Below are 27,633 nucleotides of genomic sequence, written 5' to 3'. Positions count from 1 at the left end.
TGCAGTCATGAAGATTGTGTGATGCCAACACAGATTCCATGTCAGACCACAGTTCACAAGACAAATTACAGGTTACAAATCCATGGCGCGACGCTTCAAACACATTCGCACAATGATGGGGCGACAGACAGCATGCAAAGAAGACGATCGATGCCCGCTGGCCGACTAGTTGAGGCATGCATGGCCAGCCATAGTTAGGTGTGTACTAGCTTATTATTAACTTAACTGAGGTCTCAACTGGCGAGAGCTAGCCTAGGCGACGCTGCGGTTGAAGCCGAAGCAGGAGCACCCCTGCGCAACGTCGTCGACGGGGGTCATGCCGCCCTTGCCGCTGCTGGTGTCGATCATCTCCAGCAGCGCTACCACCTCCGACATCTCCGGCCGGTTGTCTGGGTTTCCGTCCCAACACCGCGTCATGATGTCCGCCATCGCCTGTGGACAGCACCTCGGAATGTCTGGCCGGATGCCCTGCATGCAACTTCCACTCATCAGAGCTAGCTCAGTGGTGACGGTGCCAACCGAGCAAACATGTAATGCGCGCGTGCACAGCAAGCGCACCAGCTTGACGACGTGGTAGGAGATGTCGGCGAGGCTGTAGTTGGGGTAGGCCATGGCGCAGCAGTAGGTCTCCCACAACAGGATGCCGAAGCTGTACACGTCACACTTGTGGTCGTACAGCTTCCCTGCAGCACCTCTGGCGCCATGTAGCCCAGCGTGCCCGTCTGCCCTGTCACCTCGCAGCTCTGCGCCTCCACGCGCGCCACACCGAAGTTGGCGATCTTCAGTGTCCGCTTCCGGTCCAGCAGCATGTTCTCCTCCTTCACGTCGCGGTGCATGATCTTCTTCGAGTGCAGGGAGCTCAGCCTGCATGCCTGCATGTCCCGTCATCATGACCGTGCGCCATCAACAATCGAGGACCATACCGTAGTGGTGTGTGCAGGTCAGGTGCACTTTTGCATCAGCGGCATGCAAGTTAACACTTATGCATGACGTACTCACCCTCTAGCGAGATTGAGCCCGAGCCGGCCGGACGACCTTCCTGTAGGAAAGCTTCTTGTCCCGGTGGTTGTACATCAGCGTCTTAAGCGTGCCACCCGTGTTGGAACTCGACCACGACGACGCAGCACTCGTTCGGCGCGGTGCGACCGCCGCAGGAGGAGGAGGAGGTGGACCCCTTCTTGGGGATCTTCAGCTGCGACGTCCCCATCGACGCGCCCACGAACTGCATGCCGCCGGCAAGTTTCAGTGATTCAGACGTGCACGGTGCAGTGAACTCCCACTCGAACTCGAAGATGGCCGTGAATTTTGCTTACGTAACCTTAGTGACGTTGGGGTGGTCAAGCTTCTGCCAGACGGCGACCTCCTTCTCGAAGGCCTCGCGGTGCTTCGCCGCCGTGTCCTGCCCATCATGCCCCCAGTCCAGAACCTTCACTGCATCCCAAATACAATGCAATGTGTCAGGGATAACTAACCCTAGTACAGAACCTTCACTGCATCCAAATACAATGTTATTAGAGATATAATATCAAACGACTTTACGACCTCAGTATGTTTTTTTAGAAATCAAAATTTTAAAATCTAAATAGATGTATAGAAAATATTATCATCATTTATATCTCTTAACATGATTATTATAAAATATATTTTACTATTAAACTAATGGTACTTATTACACATCATAAATATTACAGTATTTTAATATATTTAGTCAAGTTTAAAACAAATGATTCCTTGAAAAACCAGATATTAGAGTTATTTAGAATGGAGGGTCTCAGAAAACCGGAGAAATTCAGTGTGGACCGTGGAGTAAGATCCTTCCTGGCCGGGCATTTCTCCCTTCTCGTACCAAAATTTTAGGCTCTTGAATCGAAAAAATCCTACAGTTGTCTTATCTTCCTTCTTTTCTGATTTTGCTCCACACACCGGCAAGCTTCCTCACTAATCACCACACTCACATGCCTACCCTCCGCACTATCTCAAGTGGCCTCACATCTTTTGCCACACCACCCGCTAACTCATTCAAGTAAGCGTGTGTTTGGAGCAGCTTTCTTAGGCTTCGGTCAATTTTTTTAGAGGAAAGCTAAGTAAAAACAGCTCCCCATGGTAAATAAAAAAAAAGATAACACGTCCATAGTGCTTTTATCTTTTTCTTTCTTTTTTTCATTTATGTTTTTCTTCTTTCCTATTTCTCCGTTCACCCCCTTTTCTCTCTTTCTTATCCGCCCACGTTGCCTTCCTCCGAGTCGCCCGCCCCGCTCCATATGTTTTTGCCCTGACGCCTTTGTCCACCTCCACCTCTGCGTCATCGTTCGCTCCGCACCCCGCTCACGCGGAGGAGGGACATTTCGGGGCAAGGGCCTGTGTGTATAGATGAAGGAGCCTAGGGAAGTCACTTGTTTTTGGCTTCCACGGAGGCTTCCCAGTCTAGAGAGCGTGAATCATGGGTAGAGCGGTGCGGAGGCCGTCGATCCCGTTTGGTTGGTGGAGTCGTGGAGTTGCTCGTGGAGCAGCTTCGAAACCACTACCAAACAGGACCTAAGTTGCCCTTAAGTCAGCCCTTCTCATTGGCCATTTTCCACCACCTTGGTTGTTGGTACCTTCGCCTCCACCACCATAGATCTAGTAAGATCATGTTTTTCTCTTTTTTCTATTTCTACAAATTTTTGTTAATCCTAAAATTCTAAATGAACATGGATCCTGTTGCATCGTCTGTCTATTCATATTTTTGGTTGAATCTTTTTGGCACTTTTGATGGTTTTTTTTTATAAACGGAAGCACCTAATGGTTTTGGGCACATGGCATATTGTTTTCTATCTGCTCTTCTCCTTCCTTCGAAGGGTGTGGTGCAGCCTCGCCGGGCCAACACCCATGGATACTCACGTACGTCGCCGGTGAGGACCAGACGTGATTATGGCCGTATGAGCGGACGTACCTGCGACGTCGTGGCCGTCGTAGGTGCCGCGGTAGACGACGCCCAAGGTGCCATGCGCGATCTGGTTCTGGATGTCGAGCTTGGCAAGGTCGATCTCCCACTCGAGCAGCGGCGTCTCCGGCCGCGGTGACGCCGACCGCTGCGACCGCTGGTGCTCCAGCCACACCTGCGACCGCGTCTTCTCCAGCTGCACGCCCAGGTTCTTGAAGTCGATCTTGTCCGCCCGCACGTACATCTCGTTGTCGGCCCCCGCCCTCACGAACACCCCGGCGCCATTGCCGTCGGCCCCGTTGCTGCTGCGACTCCCGAAGCTGCGGCTGCGGCCGCGAGCAGCGCCGCCGCCGGCGATGGAGGCCCCAGCATAGGACGACATGGCTGCACACGACACGTACACGCCCGATAATTCTTGCCAAAAGGTAAATTAAAAGGCATGGTCAGATCGATCCAAATATATAGAATGCATGCATTAGGGATTTGGAGTGCTCGATGATGATGATTTCGCACAGCAAGAAGCAGGAAAGGGAATGGCCGATTAGGGCCGGATATCGAACTGGCTCGGCTCGACTCATTAATATTATGAGCTAGACGGACAGCTCATCTTGGCTTATTACTGAGCTTGAGCTGACTCGTTTAGCTCGCGAGCTATAAAAAATAGGACACACATATTTATAATGTTTATGCTACATTAATTCCAGAAGATAACGTCCATTATTATGCAACCATACATGATTAATACATATTAGGTTTATTAAAAGTATCAACCATGCAACATAGATGGTCCATCCATGATCATGTAGTTTCGGCATACTAACTAGTTGCTTGCCACCACAAGCTTAGAAAAGTCCAGAGATTCATTGTTAGCATCATCATCTTCTTCTCCCTGAAAAACAATCCATAAAATCAACATTTAAATACCACAATAATTATAAAATTAAAATTCATATGAAACAGCAAAAAATATGGATTACATACCAATAGAATAGGTGTACACTTCTAGATCAGCATCATTATCTTCTGGATTTATGGTCGTAGGCTAGGCCTCAGCTCGTTTCAGCTCGAGCTGGCTCGTTAAAATAGCGAGCTAGACTTCCAGCTCAACTCATGAAAAAGTTAAAACGAGCCGAGTCGAGCTGAGCCGGCCACGAGTTGAGTGAGTTGGCGAGCCACGAGTATTTTGTCCAGCCCTATGGCCGATGACGATGAGCGGGCATACCTGGCTGATGCTCGTCGCCGGCGAAGCGCCCCGACGAAGACCTGGCCACGGGCCGCTCGCCCTGACGTGTCGCCGCTAGAAAAGAGAGGCCGAGGGAGAAAGAGATCAGAGAAGGGAGGGGTGACTGGGTGAAGGCGTGGAGCGGTACGCCGAGCGACGCCCTCAGGATTTCCGGAACCACTCCAGATGGCTGATCTTTTCTCTTTTTTTTCCTTCTTCGATTTTTTTTAACACATGGGGGAGTCTCCCAGAAACTCTTAAGAAGAAAGATGAGGCGCCGTGCGGGAGCCAGCGCTCGAACCGCGAGCGGGCAGCCTGAGCCCCTGCCCAGTTGACCAACCAAGCCCCAGCTCAGTTCTCTTCCTTCTTCGAAATGTTAAAACTATCTTGCAAGATAAATACGTTTAAGATAATTTGTTCCCAATAAATGCTTATATAAGATTGTATTTGGGACAGGCTAGCGCTCGGACGTCCGGACGGATGGCCGCCTCTGAACGCCCGCGCCTCCTGCGCGCTCGAGCGTACGCGGGAGTTCTGTTTCGTGTGGGGACTGCCCGCGGCCGCTCCACTTCCCGCGTCATCTGCGCCCACGTGGGTCCCAGTCATCTGCCCCGCAAGTGGATGCGTGCCGCGGATGCGTCTGCCGTCCTCAGGAGGCCCGCACGGTGACCCAGGTGCCCAAGCAGTTGCAAGTGGGCGACTGCTGCAGGTGGGTCCTATTTCAACATGTGCAACACTAGATTTATTTTTGTAACATCCAGATAAAACACTTGCGACATACGTCCAAAACAACTGAAACACTTGAAACACGCTTGTGGCCATTGCAAAACATATACAACATTCAGATGAAACACTTGCCACAGGCATGTTATGCAACATCCACATTTACTTCTACAATATCCAAATAAAACACTTGAAACATACGTCTGAAACATCTAAAACATATGCTTGCAACATTAAACATACACTGACAGCATGCATATATAGCAATTGCAATATATGCAACATCTAAATGAAACACTTGAAAACATATGTTTGAAACACCTGAAACACGACATCGTCTGCTGCCACGGCCTACCTATTGGGGATCTGTGGTAGCGAGCAAGAGGCGCTCGGTGTAGTGGAGAGGGAGGATGGCAGTAACCACCATGGAGGACCTAATTGTTCGCCTGTGAAGGAGCCCCTCACCATGGAGGAATCGCTAGCAGCAAGCCCCCTCCCCACCCCCTCTGTGGAGCCACCCCATCATGGAGGAACCCCCATGTCGAGGAGTCCTTGTTTGCTTAGATCTGAGCGTGCTCTAGCACCTCCTTGTGATGTCGCCGCCGATGACATTGCTTGGAGGAGAGATCCAGGTGAAAGGGAACACCCTGGAGCCCCGCTCAATTGCAGCATGCGAGGCGATGCGAGATGGATGAGTGCTGCAAAGAGAGACAATGGCAGGGTCACAGAGATGGATGAGGAGTGCATGTTGATTTTTTTAAAAGACCATCATCAAAGAGGGCGAAAGAGAGAGATACATATAGGATGAGTGGTGTGGAGGGGCAGAGATAGGATAAGAAGGTGTGTCGGTAGATGTGTGTATATTATATGATGAGTGGTGTGAAGCCAAAGAGGATAAGAACGTGTGTTGGTGGGTGTGTATTAAATCGATGCATGGACCTCGAGTATTTGATCCGGGGACTAAAATTCAGATGTCAATTATGAAGACTAAACGTAAGTTTTGACACCGTATTTACTTCTATCTTCATTTTTTCTCCATTCATCTATACATGCTTATGAACAACAGTGAGGGGTATTTGATCCAGAGACTAAAATTCGGATGCCAATTACGAAGACTAAACATAAGTTAATTATACAACTAATTATGACTAAATTGCGAGATTAATTTATTAAACCTAATTAATCCATGTATCATATGTTTAATGTATAACCACATTCGCTAATCATGAGCTAATTAGATTTAATAGATGCATCTCGTGAATTAATCTACATTTATATAATTAATTTTATAATTAGTTTATATTTAATACCCTTGATTATTATTATTAGATATCTAATCAAAATCGGGACTAAACTTTAGTTACGTGGAACCAAACACACCCTGAACATGTTGCCTAAAAATATCCTATATATAGCAAGTTTCTTTTTACTCCTCGCAGAGACGAGGTTTTTATTCTTTTTGAGGATCCTACTCGGGCTATGTGATTGTTGAGAGAGAGAGAGAGAGAGAGAGAGAGAGAGAGAGAGAGAGAAAAGAACTTGGATGATGACACAGAAAAGAACACACACCAGTTAAGTTAGTACTACTAAGTTCCATTAATAAACAATCTTCGAAGCGAAGCGAAGCACATAGCCAAAACAATTATTTCACTTTACAGAGGAATTCCGGCAGATACTAAAACAGAGGCGGGGCAAGGCACATTCCAAATCCAACATTCTCTCGCTGCCTGCGCCTGCGCGAGCTGGCAGTGGCAGGTAGCGGTGCTCACGAATCCGCCGCCCGGAAGAGCGTGAGGAGGGAGAGGAAGAGGTTGATGACGTCGAGGTAGAGCGCGACGGCGGCCCAGACGTACTCGTCGTAGGAGTAGCGCTTGATGAGGTTGTCGGTGTCGTAGATGATGTAACCGCAGAAGATGAGCGCCGCCAGCCCGCCGTAGATCATCAGCGAGATGCGGCCGAGCGGGAAGAAGAGCTGGATGAGCGCGAACAGCATGAGGATCATGACGGCGGCGAACAGGAACGGGCCCAGGAAGTTGAAGTCGTGGCCTCGCTTCGCCGCCCAGAAGGTGTACGCCGTGAGGCTCAGCACCACCACCGCCGTCAGGATCCCCGACTCCAGGATCACCTCCCCTTTGGTGAAGGCGCAGGTGAGGCCGACGGCGAAGCTAATGGCGATCGTGAAGAGGCCCAGCAGCAGCAGGTTCACCGGGTGCTGCTGGTAGTAGTAGTACAGAGGGCACAGCACTGCAGGACGTACCGACGCAACGAGGAGTCAGTTCCGTTCGTTCGTTAGCGCCGCCATACATTTGCATCATCAAGAATCGAATCGAGAGCCAGAGGTTGCGTTGCGTTGCGTCGCGTACCTATGAACGGGAGGATGATGAGGAAGATGTAGAGGCCAAATCCCCCGGGCGTGGAGACGAAGAAGCGCGCGACGGGGCGGACGTACACGACGATGGCGGCGACGGCGACGGTGAGCAGCATCTGGATGGACAGGATGCTATAGACCTTCCGGATGAAGGCCCACCGCAGGCGCGGGTCCTCCAGCATCATTGGGTACAGCGGCCGCGCCGCCTGCCCCGTCTCCGCATCGCCGGCGTACCACTCCGGGCCCTTGGGCGGCGGCCGGAAGTACATCTTCTGGTTCTCCTCCTCCGCCTCCTCTGTTCCTCTGTCACCGCCCTCTCCTCTCACTGCCTGTGTACGGAGGACACGAGGCCGGCGCTCGGAGCTCTCACGGTCACGGCTTGTTGGTCGTTTACTCGTTTTCCTTGTGCGCTGGTGGTGGTGCGGTGAATGGCTCGCCGGGCGGGGAGGTCTTTAAGGAGGCGCGGAATGGGCCCAACGGTGGAGAGCAGAGGATGGCGCGAGAGGGAGAGTGAAGGTTCGCGACGATTCCGTCCTGTGGCGGTGGGGGTGGTCCGACGTGGCGAGGACCGGAGGCTGATGCGTGGGGTCCAGGTGCGCGAGCCGCGTTCTAGTCACGTCTCTGTCTGTCTGGGGGCGTCTGGACTCCGGATGGAGGAGACGAGAGAACGGGAGAGATTCCAGATGCGTTGCTTTTGCTTAGAGGCGGGGGTATCGCCGCAATACGTTTTCTTCTGGGGTTTGCTTGCGCTTTTTCGTGTGTCCAGCCTAATTTTTCGGTATTTCTCTGGGCAAAGCAAAGCATGAGCAACAGCAGATGCGGCATTATCCGGTACTGTTGTGATCGTCGTTGGGCTTGTGGTTCTAAGGAAAATGGCTGTGTAGTTTTCATCTTCCCTTGGCTTCACGTCATCACCCACAGGCTTTAGCTGCATTCTTTCCATTTCGAATCCAGAAGCTTTCCATCCTAGCGCTCATCCCCTTCTGTCTTCCTCCTTTCTCCTGTGATACAATAGTAAACCACGATAATGATGGTCGCGCTTTCTATAGCGCTTGCAGACACCGCATCTTGCCGTACGTGAGGGAGAGAGATGGAAAAGACAAATTGATCAGATGTTAATCATACTGAAACCTCATGTAACATCCACAAAAATATGTTGTAACATCTTAAATCGACCGTTGCAACATAAAAAAAACATGTTGCAACATCTTAAATCGACTGTTGCAACATTCAAAAAACATGTTGAACATCTCAAATCGATTGTTGCAATAAAAAAAACATGTTGCAACATCTTAAATCGAATATTGCAACATCCAGAAAAATATGTTGCAACACCTTAAATCGACTATTGCAACATTCAAAAAACATGTTGCAACACCACAAAATCCATATCACATACTACAACATAACCCACCGTAGAGTGCAGATCTGGTTGCGCTTGCCTGTGAAGGAGCCTGGCCACCATGGAGGAGCTTGTTGCCAGCGAGGCCACACCTCCAGAGTGTAGTTCGTCGTCGAGAGACACCCGACCATGGAAAATTTCATAGCCCAGAAACATCTCACCATAGATGTGTCCACTTAGATCCACTTTGCCACCATGGATGTAAGGTAGGAAGGCGAGCGGGGGCAGCAGCGAGGGAATAACAAGGACGGGCGCGGGCGGGCTGGGCCGTGAGGGAGGAAAGCAGGCAATGAGGGAGTAAGGCGGTCAGCAGCGTCGGGGAGATGAACAGCCACATCGGGGCGACGAGCAGCGGCGTCATCGTCAAGGAGATGAGAAACCGCGTGATGGAAACGAGCAGCGACGTGGGAGAGAAAGGTGAAGACTGTTGGACCGTTGGCAGGCTGTATAGATTGTGATCAAGTTAAAAAAGCGTACGACGCAAAGGAAACATGATGGACGCCTGCGTAGGAGCATTTTTGTAAAATAAGTCATATCGCATCTCGTGGAGTCGATCAATTTTAAATTTAACTAGATTTATAGAAAATAACATAGACATTTGTATCTCTGAATATGTTTACTATAAAAAATATATGGCTTGATTAATCTAATGATGTTTATTTGGTATATAAACATTAAAACATTTTTATAGATTAGACTTAAAATTGGTTGGGTCCTTAGGATGCGAGATAAGCACTTATTTTGAGATGGAGGGAGTAGTTTAGAACTCCCAAGTATATGGATATACTCGTTTATTTTAAACTTTTTTCTTTGCACTTATAAGTTGGATTATATAAGTGAAATGATGGGATTGATGCCAAGAGGGGACAAATAGCCCTACAATAATTGCTATATAAAATAAAGCAGTTGTGTAAAGTCTACCAAAAACCGACTTAGCCAGCTTTCCTGACAAAATTGCAGAAATTTTTTCAGAAAACCTGCAAACAAATTAGTTTTTTGCCCAACACGTCTTCTAGTTCGAACTAAACTTTATGACTTCTTGATGTGTTTCTCGATAGGTTCATAGTCTCTCTAGTAAAAAAATGTACACAACCAAGTAAACACAAGCGAAAGCAAAAGTGTTCAAATAGAAATATAGACGTGAGGAAAACCATAGAACGAGAAATGATAATTTGCTTGCCAAAGTTCAGGTCTTCACTTGGATCCCACGTCTTCGTTGTGGAAGCCATGAGCAACCACCCCTGGTCAAAGCTCTAGTTGGGTCACTTTCAACTACTTTCCATGATCCACTAGTAGATACCTTTTCCTTCTAGGGCAAGATTTGCATACGACATGCGACACTCAACATGTTGGGTCCTCGCCAAAGACACCTAGTCGTCTAGGAGCTAAGATCTAAGAGTAACAAATGAACACAAAGTTTGATGTTGTCACAAACTGCTCAAGATGTGGGTTCAACTCAAAAATTCTCACACAAACTCACAGCACTCAAATCTCACTCTCCAATCCAAAGAATATCTCACTTTTCACACAAATCACACAAAAGGTCGACTTATAGCTCTCACAAGGCTAATATAAAGTTAGACAACTTTGAAAAGCATCAAAAGCACTCAAAAGGGTGTGGGGGAGGGGTAGATAGCCCTCCCACAAAAACTAAGAGTTTGAGCAGTCTAGGTTTGGAACTTTCGAACTTAGAACAAAACTAGCCATTGAGAGCTAGTTTTACGAGAACTAACCCTAAACCCTAAACCAAGGCTAATATAAAATTAGTCAACTTTGCAAAGCATCAATAGCACTCAAAAAGGTGTGGGGAGGGGTAAATAGCCCTCCCATAAAAACTAAGAGTTTGAGCGGTCTAGGTTTGGAACTTCCGAACTTACCAAGGCTAATATAAAGTTAGACAACTTTGCAAAGCATCAAAAGCACTCAAAAGGGTGTGGGGAGGGGTAAATAGCCCTCCCATAAAAACTAAGAGTTTGAGCCGTTTAGGTTTGGAACTTCCTAACTTAGAACAAAACTAGCCATTGAGAGCTAGTTTTGCGAGTACTAACTGTTAGCCTTTGGAAAATCACCTTTCTTGAAATGATTTGGCAGGCCCTCCAAGTGAGATCAATCCATATGCAATCACTTATGTCCCAACCTTCATTTGAACAATCATTCTTGCCATTTGATCAAATATGAAATCCCAATCTGGTCAATACATAAATATGGCAAAGCTTCATATGAAAGACTACCTAATAATCATGAAACTATCCTTTTCATCATTTTCACCACGTGCTTGTACTTTCAGCATTTCATCAATTGATCTTGGATTCATTTCTCATTTACCTGTCATTTGCTTCAATATGAGTCCAGTCACTTTCAACTTAACATGGGACTAAACACCTGTATATCATCTCATCAAATAGGTTAGTTCTTTAATTGTATTATCCTTTAATCCACCAAAACCCATTTAGAGTCTAGGTGCACTTTTGAATAAGTCATGGAGATAGAGGAGAGCCGATAGCGAACCAATAGAACAACAGTTCGACTTGTTAGAACTAATGCCTTGCATATCAAGATCAACCAACACAAAATAAACATATAGGCCTTGTTTGAATCCGCTTATCTTGTGGCGGCGGTAGCGAGAATCGGAGAATCTTGCCAAATAATCGGGGAAGGTGATTCCCCGTATCGCAGACACGGAGCCGCGGGTGGGCTACCGCGTACCGCGCTGTCGGTGACAGCAGTTCCAAACAGGACCATGAGCTGTGTTTGGCACATACACCGTCCAAAATCAATATAAGTTTGTATCTCCAAACAAACATAAACTTTATTATTATTATTTTATCTTCTAACACATGTATTACAGTAGAGTTCCAGAGACATCGCTTTATTAGAGCTCGGTGGCGGAGCTTGACAACAGTAGGGGATATAGTCTATATAATTGAGGATTAAACACTAATGAACGGTACATGAATTACTGTTGTGGTAATAGAAATCACATTGAGCACCAGCTTGGTCTTCACTAATTATGCTCGCCCCCAGTGTAGTCCTTGTCCTTGTGCATGCATTCGAAAAGCGACTAAACATATGGTGATCTATCTCAGCCTTCGATCCCTCCAGTCATTCCGTGCATTGGGCGAATCTATTTTGTCAAGGACTAGTAATATAATGCATGTTTTTCCCAAGAGCAATACCTCCTAGATGCAGCGCAGCCATATTCACGAGATGTGGAGGGATGTGTCGCCCGTCTATTCTGAGGTACTCACGCTGCACATAGCATGACACGGCGACACAAGCAAGGTATCCCAGCTCGGCGACGATTCTAGGTAGCGAATATGCAGTTCGATCCCCAGCTCGAGGCATCCTGCAGTTCCCGACTGTTGTGTTTCGTTGGTTAGGAGGACATCTCTATAGCACCTGCAGTACATGATCCTCATTGTTTACATTTACACTATACTAGTAGATGTGTATTAAAAGATAAATAACACACCAAATACATAGAACGAGATTTCTCATGCTTCAGATCATACTTTGGTGTAGTGTAATATAAACACTAGAACTCTAGAAGTAAATTTGTATGCACGTTCATGCGCACTAAATTTAGCAAGAGAAAAGAACGAGTACTATATAACTAAAATAATATAATACCAGTAAACTGACAGATATGGATGATTAATCTAGAAATGGATCACCAGATCAGTCGACAACCAAAAGATCGACCTAGGTCATATGGGGTGCTTTATTTAGGAATTTCCAGGATTTATAAGGTTTTGAATTCCATCCCACCAACAACCTAATACTCATATTTACGGGAGTAGGATCTGGTGATGATGCGAGCCCGAGTACGGGACAAGAAAAAGTTCAGATACGTACTTACTGCGCTAGATGTGATAGTAGCGATTTTGCTTACCGGATTTGCAGGTTGCAACACACGTGGAAGGGATCGGTAGATCAGAATATGGGAGGTAACGGAACCTGAAAGGATCCCTGAAAGGCCTATTTGGAGCAACCCAACTTTGCGAGTCTGGACCTCCCATGTGCACAGGGCCGCAATTTTTTTATGTAACTACCCACTGTCGTATTTCACAGAGCACTTGCTTTGTCATTGTGCACGATACACGACGAGAAAAGACGACGGCTGTTTCTAGGTCTTAACACAAATGATTATGATGAAACTGCAGTGGGTGTTTTTTTGTTTTATTAGTTTTGAGTGCTCTTTTAAGAGTAGGGATTGTAACAAAGCCCCTCATGAGCTGGCCGTGTTGGGTTAATTGTGTAATCCTGGGGAGGAACGAGTTATGAGTTCCATCCCTGTTCATGTAATTGTTGCTAACGATTTGTTAGCCGTTGAGTAATGAGATTATACTCAGTTTCAAAAAAAAAAATGTCTAGCTGGTACTTCTTGTAGATGGCTTATCAGAGCAACTTCTGTAATTAGCTTGCTAAATCAATAAATTTAACGAGTTAACGAATAAGTAGCAATCTCAATTTATTATACTCTCTAATAGCTTTCTAAATTATTAGTTTTCCAAACAATTTTGCACTGAAAACCCTAAACTATTTTAACCAACCAAATCTCTTTTAATATTGTCTCTTACTGTTTTCTCACCTAGAATCCTTTATTTTCATAATTTACTCATGTGTTTAATTTATTCTGATCTCCTGAGAGAAACACCTAATGAGTGGATATAGAGTTTATCTCGATTGTGGAAACTTACGAGTTGGACATGATATTTTGCAACTTTTTTTGGAGAGGATTTTTTTTCTATATTTTACTAAAAAATCAAGATAAGGAGTTGTTTTACAGAACTCATTGAGACGCTCTTAGTTCATGACGTACTCCCTCCCTCCCTCTGTTCGTTGAACAAAAAAGAACACACAAATGTGAGATCCACCTACCACGTGGTCCAGTTTCTTTGGGCCGCCAAATAAAAATCGAACTTGTTAAATTAAAAAAACCAACGGAGACATTATCTCTTTGGCGCCGATGCTCCAAAATTTGTTGTAAAAAAGGAAAATTTGTTGGCAATTTCCTTTCAAGTGGATTCCCGAGGCCTATGTAGTCGATACTCGGTACTCGATACCTTTGTACCTCTTCCTTCCAAATAGTCGGTGTTAGGAAGTAGATAAATAGATAGATAGATACCTAGCGTGCTTTATTTTTTTGATAAATTAGTTACATTTTGACTGACAGAAACACATGTGGGTTTGAAAAAAAAAAGATTCCTAGAATATTGGGTTGTTAAACCATGTCGAATACTTTATAAAATAAGCAAAATGTATGAAACTATATCTAGTGTAGCTATCCCAATGGAAACAAATTTGCCCTATGTCTATGGTTTTGGTTGATACTAGTGGCAAACTAGAAAAACTCCCGCACCTATATCACTTATCATTTGGGATCATTTTGTTTGCTCTTTGGACTCAATCAAATAAAAGGAAATGAATGCTTTGATTCCGTCTTAGATAAGTGTTAGGTACATAGACCCATATACATAGAGAGGTGGTGATATGAGCATTGAGCAGTACTTCCTCCATCCCAAAATAGATGATCTTATTTCTTATAAGATTCAAATTTTATCCTAAAATACTTACATTCCTAAAATGCATCACTGTCTCTAGTACGTCTCTCTATCTCTCTCCTTGTTTTCTATGCATCACACTTTTTCACTCCCTCTTACTTGCTGTGCTCAGACCTATAAGGCCATCTTTTTTTATGGAAGGAGTATGTTATGTTGTCTACAAATGATATTCCGTTGACTTCATTACCATATCCCTCTAACCATGATGTGCATAGGGTGAAATATGTTTCTCCAACAAGAACTACTAATCTTAGCCTTCGTCCATACATAGTCATAGTCGAGAACAAAATGTGAATCTATGATGGACATTGGACAGTAACACCAAACCTCTAACGGTGCTACAAGTTACTAGAGTGTCTTCTTGATTAGTTTGCTCGTGTTCAAAATTGGGCACCTCCTTGAGATCTAGTAGGACCCATTTGCCCCACAAATTTACAATTCATTTTAGAAAAATAGTACTTCATCTGCAATTTTAGCTTTGTGATTCTCAAATAAGAGAATATTGCTAGGCCGTATATCCCCATGGATTATCGATGGATGGGCCTTCTCATGAAGGTACTCCAAACCTTTTGTTGTATCAACAGCAATTTTGATTCTTTGACGCCACTCTAGAGGAGGACTGATCTGTTTACTTTTGCCAGATGCACCTTTTTTCCTGTTGGATGAAGAAAACAGTTGTTGTCAAGGCATATGATTTGCACATTATCATACATTATTACTTTATCTCCAGGTGTAGGGTGAGGAAATGTTAAAAGAAAGATTTGCTAAGTGGCTTGCTGCATACCGTGCAAAATATCATGTACAGAGCCCAATGTAGCAAATTCATAAGCCAAAAAATATTGATCTTCTTCAGAACAAAAGCCATACAAGTCCAGGAATTTTTCATGTTTAAATTTGGATGTACATAAGCCAATAAATATTGATCTTCTCCCTCCTCACCGTCAACCACGACGTGAGTTCTCCGCTCTCCTGTCTCCTATCCCCTAGGGTTTCGGATTTGATAGAATATGCCAGTGTTTGTTGATTTTGAAAAACATACTTCAGAATATGCCAGTAATGCTTGGCATAAGCTGGGTGCTATGCCTACAGAAGAAGCTATGCAAGAGTAAATCACAATTGTTCAGGAGCTATTCCCTAACTGGGATGCAGGTGCAATTACGGTAAGTTCTGTATGTCCTTATTCACCTCACTCTTGCAGCAGTCTGTACAATAATCCTCGTGACAGTGTTGGCTTATCCATCACATAATAATTTCGCTTGTCTTATAAGGCGTACTTTTTCAGCGAAGAAATAATGTTTTTCTCTCATAACAAATCAGTGAACAGTACTTTTCAGCTTGTCTTTTCAGCAAAGCGAACAGGGCAGCATTGCTTCTGCATCAGTTTCGGAGGGGCCCATAGGACCTGTGTTTAGCAGTTTGATGTACGAGGAAGATGAATGAAATGATTCGTAAGTGGTGTTTACCTCATGGGTGTCTTCTCCAGAAGTTTTAATGCTACAAATGTTACCTACCTTGGACTACTGTTTTTAATTGAAACAAACTTAAATGTATATGCAGAGAGCTTGGTAACATCTATGTTTCAGCAAGGGAAGGAGCAACAGATGACATAGTGAAGCTTCTGGCAGCTGGTGTGGAAGTCAACGTGAGAGGTTTGTGTCAAACTATAAACCATCTCATGCTTATGTTATGTTTATAAGCATAATTCATTCAAACATGGTTTGTATATGGTATCTTCAGATACTGAAGGTAGAACTCCGTTTCACTGGGCCGTTGATCGTGGCCATCTTAGTGTTGTTGAGGTTCTTGCAAAAGCAAATGCAGATATGAATGCTAAGGTAAATTGGAATTATTGTATACTTATTGTGTTCTACTATTCATGGCAAATTTATTTGATGAGTAACATGGAGCAATAGGTGTTAGTCTAATCATATAGCTGAAAATGAAGTGCATTCGGTTGTTTGCATATTAAACTACATTAAATAGAAAACATGTTGTCTATGCTCATTATGACACGTGATTGATTGCTGTCAGTAGTTCAGCATACCATGGCACCATAGAGCTTCAAAGTTCAGCCACAATCTTTTGGGCCATTAGGTTTATGAACCTAATGAACTGAACTTAACTGTCTTTAAGTTCGGTCTTTTGTGTTGTGTTAAATTAACTTTTTAAGGGAGTAGACAGGGTTTTGCGCTATTGTTTGAATAACAGTAGGTCTAGACAAGTTAGAATGCTTAAATTTGTCTACACTGACATTTTTCCTGTTGCTTTAGACTGTTACTTTTGAGTAGGCGTCATTGGATATGGCTATTTTATTCTCTTCAGCGGGTTAACTGTATTGGGAAAAAATGCTAAAACATGATCAAACATTTTTTATATTTTTAGATGTTGTTGATTGAATCTTTCTATTACCATGACACAACTCTGCAAGTACCATACCATTTATATCTGTAAAGACAATAGTTCACAATGTCATCAAGTCTGGTACACCAGAAAGGAATTGAGTAGAAAAAAATGGCTTTCATGTTAAGACTATGATCTTCTCTCGATATGTAAATAAAGTTTATAATTTATTATTGGAAACGCAAGCATTGGCTGATCTTTAATGTGAGCTTTTACATGCTACCTTAGCTATCTCTCTCCAAATTGGTTCGAAATTTTGGTCCCCATGCTAAAAGCTTTTCTGCCTTGAATTTGTTGTGCTTTTACACGCTACCTTAGCTATCTATCTCTATAATGGTAATCTGCAGACATATGACCTTTTTGATCTGAATGGTCTTGTTTTGTATGAAAAAAAATTCTAAATTTGTACATGCTAGTAGATGCCCTTGATGTCCTGCCCTAAAGCATGATTCGGCCCTGGGAGATGCTAGCAAGTGGTGAATTTCAGGTGCTCAAATATCATCACTGGGCTCAGTTAGTTCAGAAATATCAGCTTAGTTAGCAAGTTGATTATAGATTAGCAGTTGAGTTTGTTAGTTAGCAGATGAGTTTGTTCAGAGATTGTTGAATGTAACCGAGGCTACCGAGCATGTCTGTATGGCTCCCATTCAAGATCTGGAGGTTTAATGGACATTCAAGTATGAAGTTTTCAGTGCCTAAATTGCTGGCACACGGACACAAGTAGAATATGTTGGAGTTGTTCCAAATTCACTCCAGGATATAGGCCGGGCTTCTAACGGAGCGAAGCGGAGGCCCGTCGCCAGAGGCTTGGGCCGGAGTATATACACCCTTACTAGGGTTTCGTGGAGACTTGATTCTCTTGTAAGCCGCCATAGGCGTGTAACCCAAAACTCTTGAGATAGTAAGATTGTTGCTGGCTGGTGCCCGTGGTTTTTCCCCTTCACATCGGAGGGGTTTTCCACGTTAAATCGTGTGTCTCCTCTGTAGCTTGATTCTTTACTTCATATTCCTATACGTCGTTCATGACAGAATATGATACTCCGTTGGTGATTCTGGTGATTCTTTTGACTGTCACTAGGACAGTAGGACATGGCAACAAGCAACATGCAGCAATGCCTGCCCAATGCTTTGAAAGTAACCTGGTAATGGGTATGGATTATCCAATGTCCAGTTGCACTATTTCGTTGTGGATTTCACTGAATTGGACTTACTCTGGATGCGGATGTCCGTGTGCTTAGTATCCAAACTAAATTTGGACATTGGACTACGAGTGGGTGAGATTATGTATGGATCTCCAAGGATATGACACCATGGCAACTACGTACCGGAGCCATGCCATTGCTCGCTTGCTGCTCTCCCCCGCACACTGCTACAGTGCTACTTCAACATCAGCGGTCTTTGACGTCAAGGCTACGGGCACCGGCGCCAGTGCCCACCGTCGGTAAAGGCTGCCGGCGCCGCGGCGCTGGTGCTCATCACTTGCCGCATGCCTCGCCGCCATTGAGCAGCAAAAACTAGCGTCGTCCTCCGCGCGGAGTTCCGACGGCACTGCCGCGGCTGATGTTGGAGGACGCCTGCGCCATTTCCGAGCATCCTGTCGCCAGGGGCGCTCCCCGCGATCCCGACGAGCTTCTTCTCACCTCTCCGCCCGGTACCCGGGTAGAAGCAGAGCAGTTTCGGCAGGTCGCTGAGGAACGCATCCAATCCGACGAGGCGACCAGTACAGCATGCTCACCTTCCTCAAGGCTGTCATCTTCCACCAGCAAATGGAGAATTGGAGATAAGCTTCCTCCACTGCCGGGCTGCTCGCTGGCCACGCCACTGGCGACGATCCATTTGTGCGAATGTCGATCTGCTCTGGTTGTGAAAGTTGACGTGGCGCCCAGGCATCCAGCAGGAACAAGTCCGCGCACCTAGAGGAGCTCTGATCCGAGCTCGTCGTTATCATCGACCTCATCTTCTAAAGAGATTGGATAATTGGGTGGACTTTGGGTATTTTAGCCTTGGATTGGATTGTTTTGCTGTGTAAAATGGATTGAATGGACTTGGACTTCTCGTATAGTTGGATAATTTTTTAAACTTTAGTTGGATATTTTTAACGGTAATACTGCAAAGAGTACGTCCCACGCCAGCAACTAACTAGGAACTGACACGTGACGTGACGTGCACTACAACTTTATTATTTTTTATTTCCTATAAGTTTTCATGTCTCTTATTCTCAGGCCTCACGTGCTGTTGTGGAGTTCTCCCACCGCGCTTGACCCTGTGCCGCTCGCTCGCTCACTCCTCGCACCCGCGCCGTCGTGCGCCCCTCCTGCGCCGCTCGCTCCTCGCTCCTCTCCCCCGCCCGTCACGCCCCCACTCGCACCTCGCTCCTCGCTTCGGTCATGCGTCGCGCCGCCCGCTCCCTCTCGTAGCGCGCGTCGCCCGCCAGGCTAAGCCAAGGCCAGTGTTGCTGGTGCTGTATGGTGGTGGTGCTCGCGAGTCGCCGCTGGTGCTGGTGGTGCTTGCGTGTCGCACCTCGCCGCCGGATCCCACCCCGATGACCGGAATTGACCGGCCCCAGTCTTCCCCTCCCCTATGTTGCAATGTATGTTTTCAGGTGTTTCAGATGTTTCAGAAGCATGTTGCGAATGTTACATATGGATGTTGCAAAAGTAGATCGGGATGTTGCATTTTTTGCAAGTGTTTTCCGCGTTATGTTGCAAGCGTTTTGAAAAAATGTATGTTGCAATAAGTGTTTTATCTGGATGTCGCATATGTTTTGTACACATGTTGCAAGTGTTTTATCTGGATGTTGCATATGTTTCACACACATGTTGCAAGTGTTTTATATGGATGTTGCATATGTTTCACACATATGTTGCAACAGTATGTTTTAAATATTTTATCTGGATATTGCATATGTTTCACACACATGCTGCGGCAGTGGCCCTGTTCGTTTGTCTTATAATCCGTACTTTTCAGCTTATTTTTTTAGTCGGAACAGTATTTTTCTCTCACAACAAATCAGCCGGAACAGTGTTTCAGCTTGTTTTTTCAGCGAAACGAACGGGGTCAATATGATTCAAATGTTCCATATGTGGTCGGCGTATATTGCATCGAAGTGTTTCATGTTGCAAGTGTTTATGAGGGCACGGTGAATGATGGGTGCACGGCCCAGGCGTGGGGGGATGGGGTGCGACAGAGCTAGGGACTGGTGGACGGGGCACAACGAGCTGGGGGATGGCTCTGGAGTCCCGCCCACGTGGAGAGAAAGGAGGGTTCCGAGGGAAGGAGCAGGGCACAACGACGGGGACAGGGTGCGCATACGTGCCGAGCAAACGAATCGGCCCATTCCACGATATTATCCAACGGATCAATATCTGATCGAACGCTCGACGCTAGCATTTTCGATTTTTTAATCCATCACCGGGTCTATCTGAAAGTTGGGCACACTTCGCTTCGGACTTCGGTACAAATGCAACTATATTATCATCTCTCATGCTCTGAAAAAAAGAAAGACTCGATCGTGTATGATTATTTTACATCAGGTACATGAGCGCATGTTCTATACGACACCAGAAATTTTTCTATAATAACCATCCACCCATCCGGCCTTCCGCGAAAGAATTTTTCTTGAACAATATAATACTATAATAAACTAGTTTTGCAAAAAAAAACTCTAATAAATTAAACTATTGAAATTGTTTCAAAAAAATTAAACTATTGAAGCCCATGACGCCATCTAAATGCCGGACGCCCCTACCACCCACCAAACAATCTGACACTTGTATTACTGTCTGTCCATACACGAGCCGCCACGTGTCCTACGAATTCAAAAGTTGGTTAATGCGCTCAACTACCAGCAGCTAAACCCTGCCCACCTTTGCCGCCTTAAATCTCCCCCATCCCCGACCGGCCAGCCCAATCCATCCCGCAAAGAGGTCGAGCACGAGCAGCAGATCTAACTGATCTCGCGATCTGCCTCTCTAGTGTGCTCTGTAGCGCGCGCACAACGGTGATGCCTTCGGCGGCGATGACGGTGGCGGCGGGGCTGGCGACGGGGCCGGGCAGCCGCGTGACGCGGTTCGCCAAGTCGACGGCGGCGTCGGTGACGCCCGTCAGGCCGGGCAAGACGCACGCGCTGTCGCCCCTGGACAACGCCATGGAGCGGCACACGGTGCACGTGCTGCTCTACCTCCGCGCCGCGCCGGGCCTGGACCGGGAGCAGCTCAAGGAGTCGCTCTCCGAGGCGCTGTCGCTCTACCCGGCCATGACCGGCCGGCTCACGCGCGGCGAAGGCAGCGAGGGGGCTGGGGCTGCCAGCGCGGACGCCGCGCCCGCGCACCGGGGGTGGGTCGTCAAGTGCAACGACGCCGGCGTGCGCATAGTGGATGCCAGGGCCGCCGTCACGCTCGACGAGTGGCTCGCCACGGCGACCGGCGACGAGGAGATGGAGCTCCTCTACTACGAGCCTATGGGGCCCGAGCCTTACATCTGGTCTCCGTTCTACGTCCAGGTACCCTTGACCAACTACTTTCAATCTCATCGTAGCTCTGCTTGGTGAAATTGGGTGGCCTAAGGTGGTGTTTGATCGTCGCTCCTAAATTTTAGTCGTTGGTATTAAATGACTAATTACAAAACTAATTATATAGTTTGTGACTAATTTGAAGGACGAATCTTTTAAGCCTAATTAATTTATGATTTGATTGCGGTGCTACAGTACCATGTGCTAATAACGGCTTAATTAGGCTTAAATTTTTTTTCGTGAGTATTGATGGATTATATAATTTATTTTTTTATTAGTATCCAAATACCCCATGCAACATTTTTCCAACACACCTCCTAAATTTTAGTCACTGGATCCATACACCACCTAATTCAGCATGCAGCAGGAGCGTTCTGATGTCTTGATTAGAGGACGCTTGGATCCAGTGACTAAAATTTAGGAGGTATGTCGGGAGGATGTTGCATAGGTATGTAGATACTAATAAAAAAACAAATTACATAATCCGTCAGTATTCCACGAGACGAATTTTTTAAGTCTAATTAATCATCATTCGCACATGTTTACTGTAGCAAACATTGTCTAATTAGGCTTAAAAGATTCGTCTCGTAAATTAGTCGTAAACTATGCAATTAGTTTCGTAATTAGTCTATATTTAATATTTCATGCATGTGTCAAATATTTAATAGAACAATAACTAAAAATTTAGAATGGACAACCAAACAGCGGGCAGTTGAGAAACAGCTGCAGAATTAAATGTCCTGTGCTCTTGTACTGTTATCCAGTGGGGGCATCAATTGACTACGTCACATGGCTGCACCACTGATGAGTGGTGCCAGTATATGCGGAGCTGCACAGTATAGGACCAGACGCGAACTTGGGCCATGTTTAGATTGTAACTTTTTTCAATCTGATGAATAGTATCATTTTTGTTTTATTTAGTAAATATTGTTTAATCGTCTAGGCTCAAAAGATTCATCTCGTGATTTTTTAAATTAAACTATGTAATTAGTTATTTCTTTTACCTACATTTAATACTCCATGCAAGCGGCTAAAAATTGATGTGATGAAAAGAAAGTGAAAAAATTTAGATGGCCTTGATACATTTTTGCATGGATACAGCTGACGGAGTTCGCCGACAAGTCGTACGCGCTGGGGCTGAGCTGCACCCACATCCACAACGACCCCACCGCTGCCGCGCTCTTCTTCCACGCCTGGGCTGCCGCGCACCGCCGGACCACCAGTCCGTACCCGCCCTTCCTCCATGCGCCGGCGTTGGCGGTCTCCCCGACCTCGCCGCCCCCGCCCCCGCCTCTGCTCGCCGAGAAGGCCAGCGCCCCCTCCCCCGCCAGCACCGATGCCGCCGCCATGTCCTCCGCCACGTTCCACTTCCCGGCCTCCGCGGTGCGCGCGCTGCTCTCCTCCCTCGAGCCGGGCACCACCCCGTTCGCGGCGCTCGCCGCGCTCTTCTGGCTCCGGATCACCGGCGCCGCCGACGGGGAGCGGGAGCTCACGCTGGCGCTGGACTTCCGCAAGCGGATGTACGCGCCGCTGCCGTTGGGCTACTACGGCAGCTCCGTCCACTTCACGCGCGCGCGCGCCGACCTCGCGTCCGGGCTGCCCGCCGTGGCCGCGGCGCTGGACCGCCACGTCGCCGGCGTGCCCGAGGAGGAGCTGTGGCGCGCCCTGGAGTGGCTCCACGTGCGGCGGCAGCAGCCGCAGGAGGGCGACGCCGCCGCGCCGTTCCAGATGTACGGACCGGAGCTGACGTGCGCGGCGCTGGACCACGTGCTCACGTACGGCGCGGAGTTCGTGGCCGGGGTGCCCCCGGCGCGCGTGTCGTGCCGCGTGGGCGGGGCCGCCGGCGAGGGGCTGGTGCTCGTCCTGCCCGCGGCCGAGGGCGGCGAGGCGAGGGACGTGGTGGTGACGCTGCCCGCGGAGGCGACGGCCAGGATCTGCCGCGACGCCGAGGTGCTCCGGCACGGCGCCAAGGTGGTGTTCGGGGCGAAGGCCGGAAAGGAGGAGTAGGCCCACCAGTGCCACGACGGAGCAACAAGAATCGCTGTGCTGCTGTTGCTGGTCCCCCCTGAATTTAAAATCCATGCTCTTTACTTGTCTTGCAGGCTCCTACTCTGTAGCCCTTCATTTGGTTTTCATGTGCCCTGTCGCCATGTGTGGATGGATGATCGCATTGCTGCCCTGCTGTTCGCAACCATACCTCCAGTCCGCCCATGTGGAGAGTACTGGTATGTTTTAATACTTCATCTGTTTGGATTGGAAATGAAAACCAATGTCTGCACGACTGCATCCTGACTTTGCGAGTGAGGCGCTAATTCGTTATCCACCCCAAACCACCATCCTTTGCAAGTTAAGGAACCTCTGGGCTCCCCAAACGAATCCGTTGGCGGCGGCGTTACATCGGATCGGCGGACGTGTACATATGGTCTCAAGTTCCTCATTGCATGTCGCTGGCGTCCCACATGGATCACGAAACCATTCACCTTTACCATGCATGCGCGGATCGGATCCACTGCCTCAGCACCAGCTATTCTTGGTGCGGCTTGCATGTCTGATGTGTGGATGGCTTCCAACAGCTGTTCTCACAACGGCACGCTCTTGCACAATGCACACAGGAAGCTCCGCATGCACCAGGACGGGGGGGGGGGGGGGGGGGGGGGGGGGGGGGGGGGGGGGGGGGGGGGGTGTACCGAGACCCGAAAGAAAGGGATCTACAAAACAACGCTCGTCGTAGCCTTTCCACCAGTGCCGCACTGCAGAAGCGTCCAGCAGTCTCCATGGCCGCCGCAGTCGACACCGCGGCCGTGGCAGGTGCGGGCGGGAGGCTGAGGGTGTTCTTCCTGCCCTCCTTCATCCGGGGCCACCTCATCCCGCAGACTGACCTGGCGTGCCGCGTCGCCGCGGCAAGGCCCGCGGAGGTAGAGGCGACCATGGTCGTGACGCCGGCCAACGCGGCCCTCATCGCGCCCACAGTGGCGCGCGCCGCGGCCGCCGGCCACGCCGTGCGCGTGCTCTGCTACCCGTTCCCGGACGTCGGCCTCGGGGAGGGCGTCGAGTGCCTCACCACCGCCCCAGCGCACGACGCGTGGCGTCTGTACCGCGCAATGGAGATCGTGCAGCCGTCCCACGAGTCGCTGCTCCGGGACCACCACCCCGATGCCATCGTCGCCGACGCGCCGTTCTGGTGGACCAACGAGGTCGCCGCCGAGCTCGGGGTGCCGCGCCTCACGTTCCACCCTGTCGGCATCTTCGCGCTGCTCGCCATGAACAGCCTGTTCACCATACGGTCCGACATCATCCGGACCAGCTCCGCCGCCGCTGGGACGCTGCTGTCCGTGCCGGGCTTGCCCGGGAAGGAGATCGCGATCCCGGTGTCCGAGCTCCCGAACTTCTTGGTCCAGGACGACCACCTCTCCAAGGGGTGGGAGCACGTGAGGGCGTGCCAGATCGCTGGCTTCGGCGTCATCGTCAACACCTTCGTCGACCTAGAGCAGCCCTACTGCGAGGAGTTCAGACGCGTGGAGGCGCGCCGCGCTTACTTCGTCGGGCCCCTGGGACAGCCATCGCGCTCCGCCCTGCACCGCGGCGGCGACGGCAACGTGGACTGCCTGAGCTGGTTGTCCACCAAACCGAGCCGGTCGGTAGTGTTCGTCTGCTTCGGGAGCTGGGCTGACTTCTCGGTGACTCAGACCAGAGAGCTCGCCCTGGGGCTCGAGGCGTCGGACCAGCCATTCCTGTGGGTTGTCCGCTCCCATGACTGCAGCGACCAGTGGGCACCGGAGGGCTGGGAGCAGCGCGTCGCCAGCCGTGGCTTGGTCGTCCACGGATGGGCCCCACAGCTGGCCGTGCTGGCTCACCCGTCGGTGGGCGCGTTCGTGACGCACTGCGGTTGGAACTCGGTCCTCGAAGCCGCGTCCGCGGGCGTGCCGGTGCTCACGTGGCCACTGGTGTTCGAGCAGTTCATCAACGAGCGGCTGGTCACCGAGGTGGCCGCGTTCGGCGCGCGCGTGTGGGACGGCGGCAGGCGCAGCGAGAGGGCCGAGGATGCGGAGACCGTGCCGGCGGAGGCGATCGCGCGGGCCGTGGCCGGCTTCATGGGAGGCGGAGAGCAGCGCGACAGGTTGAAGGCCAGGGCCGAGGAACTAGCGGAGCGAGCGCGCGCCGCTGCCAGTGAGGATGGGTTGTCCTGGCGTGACATAAACCGCCTCATCGATGATCTCCTGCAGGCGAGAGCCTCAGGGTTGGCACAAGGTAATTCCGTCCAAGTTTAATTTGTTTTTGCGCATACATTGTATGTAAGGCTAGAAAACAGAATTAAAAGGTGACATTTCGGCAAGGCAGAATGTAAATGTGAATGCTTCCATTTTGGGAAGGCCATGTTTTACTTGATTAAAAAAAGGCCATGTTTTACTCTCACAGCCCGTTTGGATCTCTAGAATTGAATTGAATCTAAATCATAGTATGCTTAGAACTAGGAATGACAATTCTAAGAAATTCCAGTGAAGCACAACACACCTAAGTAAGATTCATAGCTAAAAAATGGAAAGGCTGATGCCATTCAAGGGACCCAAAGAGGCCGACAGTAATTTTTAGGACATCCTTGTCCTAACTAGTGAAATGGTCCTTGCAAATTATCCTGTTAACATACGTTTCAACCCTAGTACGACACAATTACATTGTCCTCTTAGACTGGACCCACCAAGGTTTTCATTCCCTGTTCACAAGACTGACATGTGTTACAAACAGTGTTAACAAGTTTCATACCCGTAAGATTTTTCATCATCTCTCCCTATTTACCTATATCATATCAACTTACTTAATAATGTACATAAAACCCCTAATGAGACCGGCTTTATGTTTCACTCTAGTGTCTCACGGTCGAATATATGACTGAATGGTGTAGGCATAAATGCACCCTTGAATCAGATTGCTCCTCAATTATCAAACTTTTGAAGGAAAATAGTGGGTTGAGATCTCATCCACGATTCAGAGTGAAAGAGGCGGTGGAAGCAAGTGGCCTTGTGCAGGAATGGGCAATTGCCATACGAAGAGAATAGAATAGCTCGGCCCATGAACTCGCGCAATCGCCGAATAGAACATGACATTTTGTAATCTGCCGTTTTATGTGTAGAGCTTATAGTTGCTAGGGAATGTAATACTTGCTCTGAGTGATTAATAGAGCTCTTTCTTCCTCACAAAGAAGATATATGACCAATGTTTTTTTTATCGAAGTAGTTAGTGGTACACCACCACAATTTGCAAAAGCTATGTCTTGCTCTTATATTTTGTTAACACTACTATATTTTTAGGCAACAAACTTATCAGCTACTCTATACAAATACTAAAGAGTCAAATGATTCTTCCATTTGTCTTTTTTACTTATCAAAGTGGCTCGTGTTCTTTTGATATGTACTCCATCCGTCCCAAAATATCTGTCGCTTTCGCTTCCCGAGAAACAACTTTGACAAAATATATATTAAAAAATATTAATATTTATGGTACATAATTGGTATTATTGGAAAGATCTTTGTATCTAGTTTTTAATAAATTTATTTGGAGATACAAATGTTGTACGATTTTCTACAAATCGAGTCAAACTTACTACACGAAAACCAAAAGTGACAGATAATTTGGGACAGGGGGAGTATTTGACTTGGACTCACGACCTATGATCGTATGAATTAGAACTGTGCATTTATGCATACAACAACGGTGTACATCTGACAGAGATACCTAAACCAGACACCTAACATATATGTATCTATATCTATATCTATATACCTATATAATAATAAAGAGGCAAAATTTCCGGCTATTTTTTTCGTCCATCCATTTTTTTTGTCCACCTTCCCATAACTACCGGTAGTGGAGAGTTTCTTCTGTCTAGACTTATATGCCCTACATAGTTAGGACAAATAGATCTCTCCAAGCCTAAAAAAACTAAATAGGAATATATAGGAATCCTAATCCAAATCCAAATCCAAATAGATTCTTCAGATTCTAAGTACCTGAAAAGGAATCCTGATCTAAATATAGAAAAGATAAGAATAAAAAATAGACAAATTTGTACTCCATGCGTGAGTCACAATTTTTGGATTGAAGAAAGAGAGACCTAGGGAAGGACATGTACACATGTTGGAGTTGGAGGGGGCTACGTGTTTTTTTTTCCTTAATCAATCCGACACGGCTACACGGGTTCATAATAGTAGATTGAAAAAATAAGATAAAAGATAATTTTAGATTGAGAAAAGAGAGACCTGCATGCATACGTTATCTGGGAACACAGGCTACACGGGTTCATAACAGACTGTTATTATATATATATATATATATATATATATATATATATACACACACACACACACGTCACCTTGTATTCCTATTCCATACGGACTCAGACCTTCCATGCTCAGCGCTAGAGTCATGCGAAGCGGAAGAGACGATGGGCACATAGTGTAACGGAAGAGATGAAAGATGAACTGTTGTACATGATGAGCGAGCAGGAGCCTGTTCGGCTAGGTTAA

The 27,633-nt window shown here is 47.4% G+C and overlaps 3 protein-coding genes and 1 pseudogene across 3 annotated transcripts; 2 read left to right on the top strand and 2 right to left on the bottom strand.

The window, feature by feature from the left end:
* Positions 1-252: 252 nt before the first annotated feature.
* LOC136453376 (serine/threonine-protein kinase 52-like) lies at positions 253-3,305 on the bottom strand (annotated as a pseudogene).
* A 3,135-nt stretch (positions 3,306-6,440) lies between these two features.
* On the bottom strand, positions 6,441-7,670 carry LOC136476423 (protein LIFEGUARD 2-like). The gene is made up of 2 exons (XM_066474244.1): positions 7,232-7,670; positions 6,441-7,112 (listed from the first exon to the last, which is right to left on the bottom strand). The coding sequence occupies exons 1-2, from the start codon at positions 7,503-7,505 to the stop codon at positions 6,634-6,636; spliced, it is 753 nt and encodes a 250-aa protein (XP_066330341.1). The 5' UTR covers positions 7,506-7,670; the 3' UTR covers positions 6,441-6,633.
* Positions 7,671-20,523: 12,853 nt separating this feature from the next.
* Positions 20,524-23,266, top strand: LOC136476412 (protein ECERIFERUM 26-like). The gene is made up of 2 exons (XM_066474236.1): positions 20,524-21,103; positions 22,214-23,266. Exons 1-2 carry the CDS (start codon positions 20,606-20,608, stop codon positions 23,117-23,119), a joined length of 1,404 nt encoding a protein of 467 aa, XP_066330333.1. The 5' UTR covers positions 20,524-20,605; the 3' UTR covers positions 23,120-23,266.
* Positions 23,267-23,808: 542 nt separating this feature from the next.
* On the top strand, positions 23,809-26,418 carry LOC136476402 (probable UDP-glucosyl transferase 73B6). Its single transcript, XM_066474229.1, has 2 exons — positions 23,809-25,360; positions 26,013-26,418. Exons 1-2 carry the CDS (start codon positions 23,887-23,889, stop codon positions 26,060-26,062), a joined length of 1,524 nt encoding a protein of 507 aa, XP_066330326.1. The 5' UTR covers positions 23,809-23,886; the 3' UTR covers positions 26,063-26,418.
* Positions 26,419-27,633: the final 1,215 nt, after the last annotated feature.

The sequence above is a fragment of the Miscanthus floridulus genome, chromosome 1 (genome assembly GCF_019320115.1).
Source record: "Miscanthus floridulus cultivar M001 chromosome 1, ASM1932011v1, whole genome shotgun sequence".
In the NCBI taxonomy this organism is placed as follows: domain Eukaryota; kingdom Viridiplantae; phylum Streptophyta; class Magnoliopsida; order Poales; family Poaceae; genus Miscanthus; species Miscanthus floridulus.
Note: the sequence above shows the minus strand (reverse complement) of the source record. Positions and strands in the feature narration are given on the sequence as shown.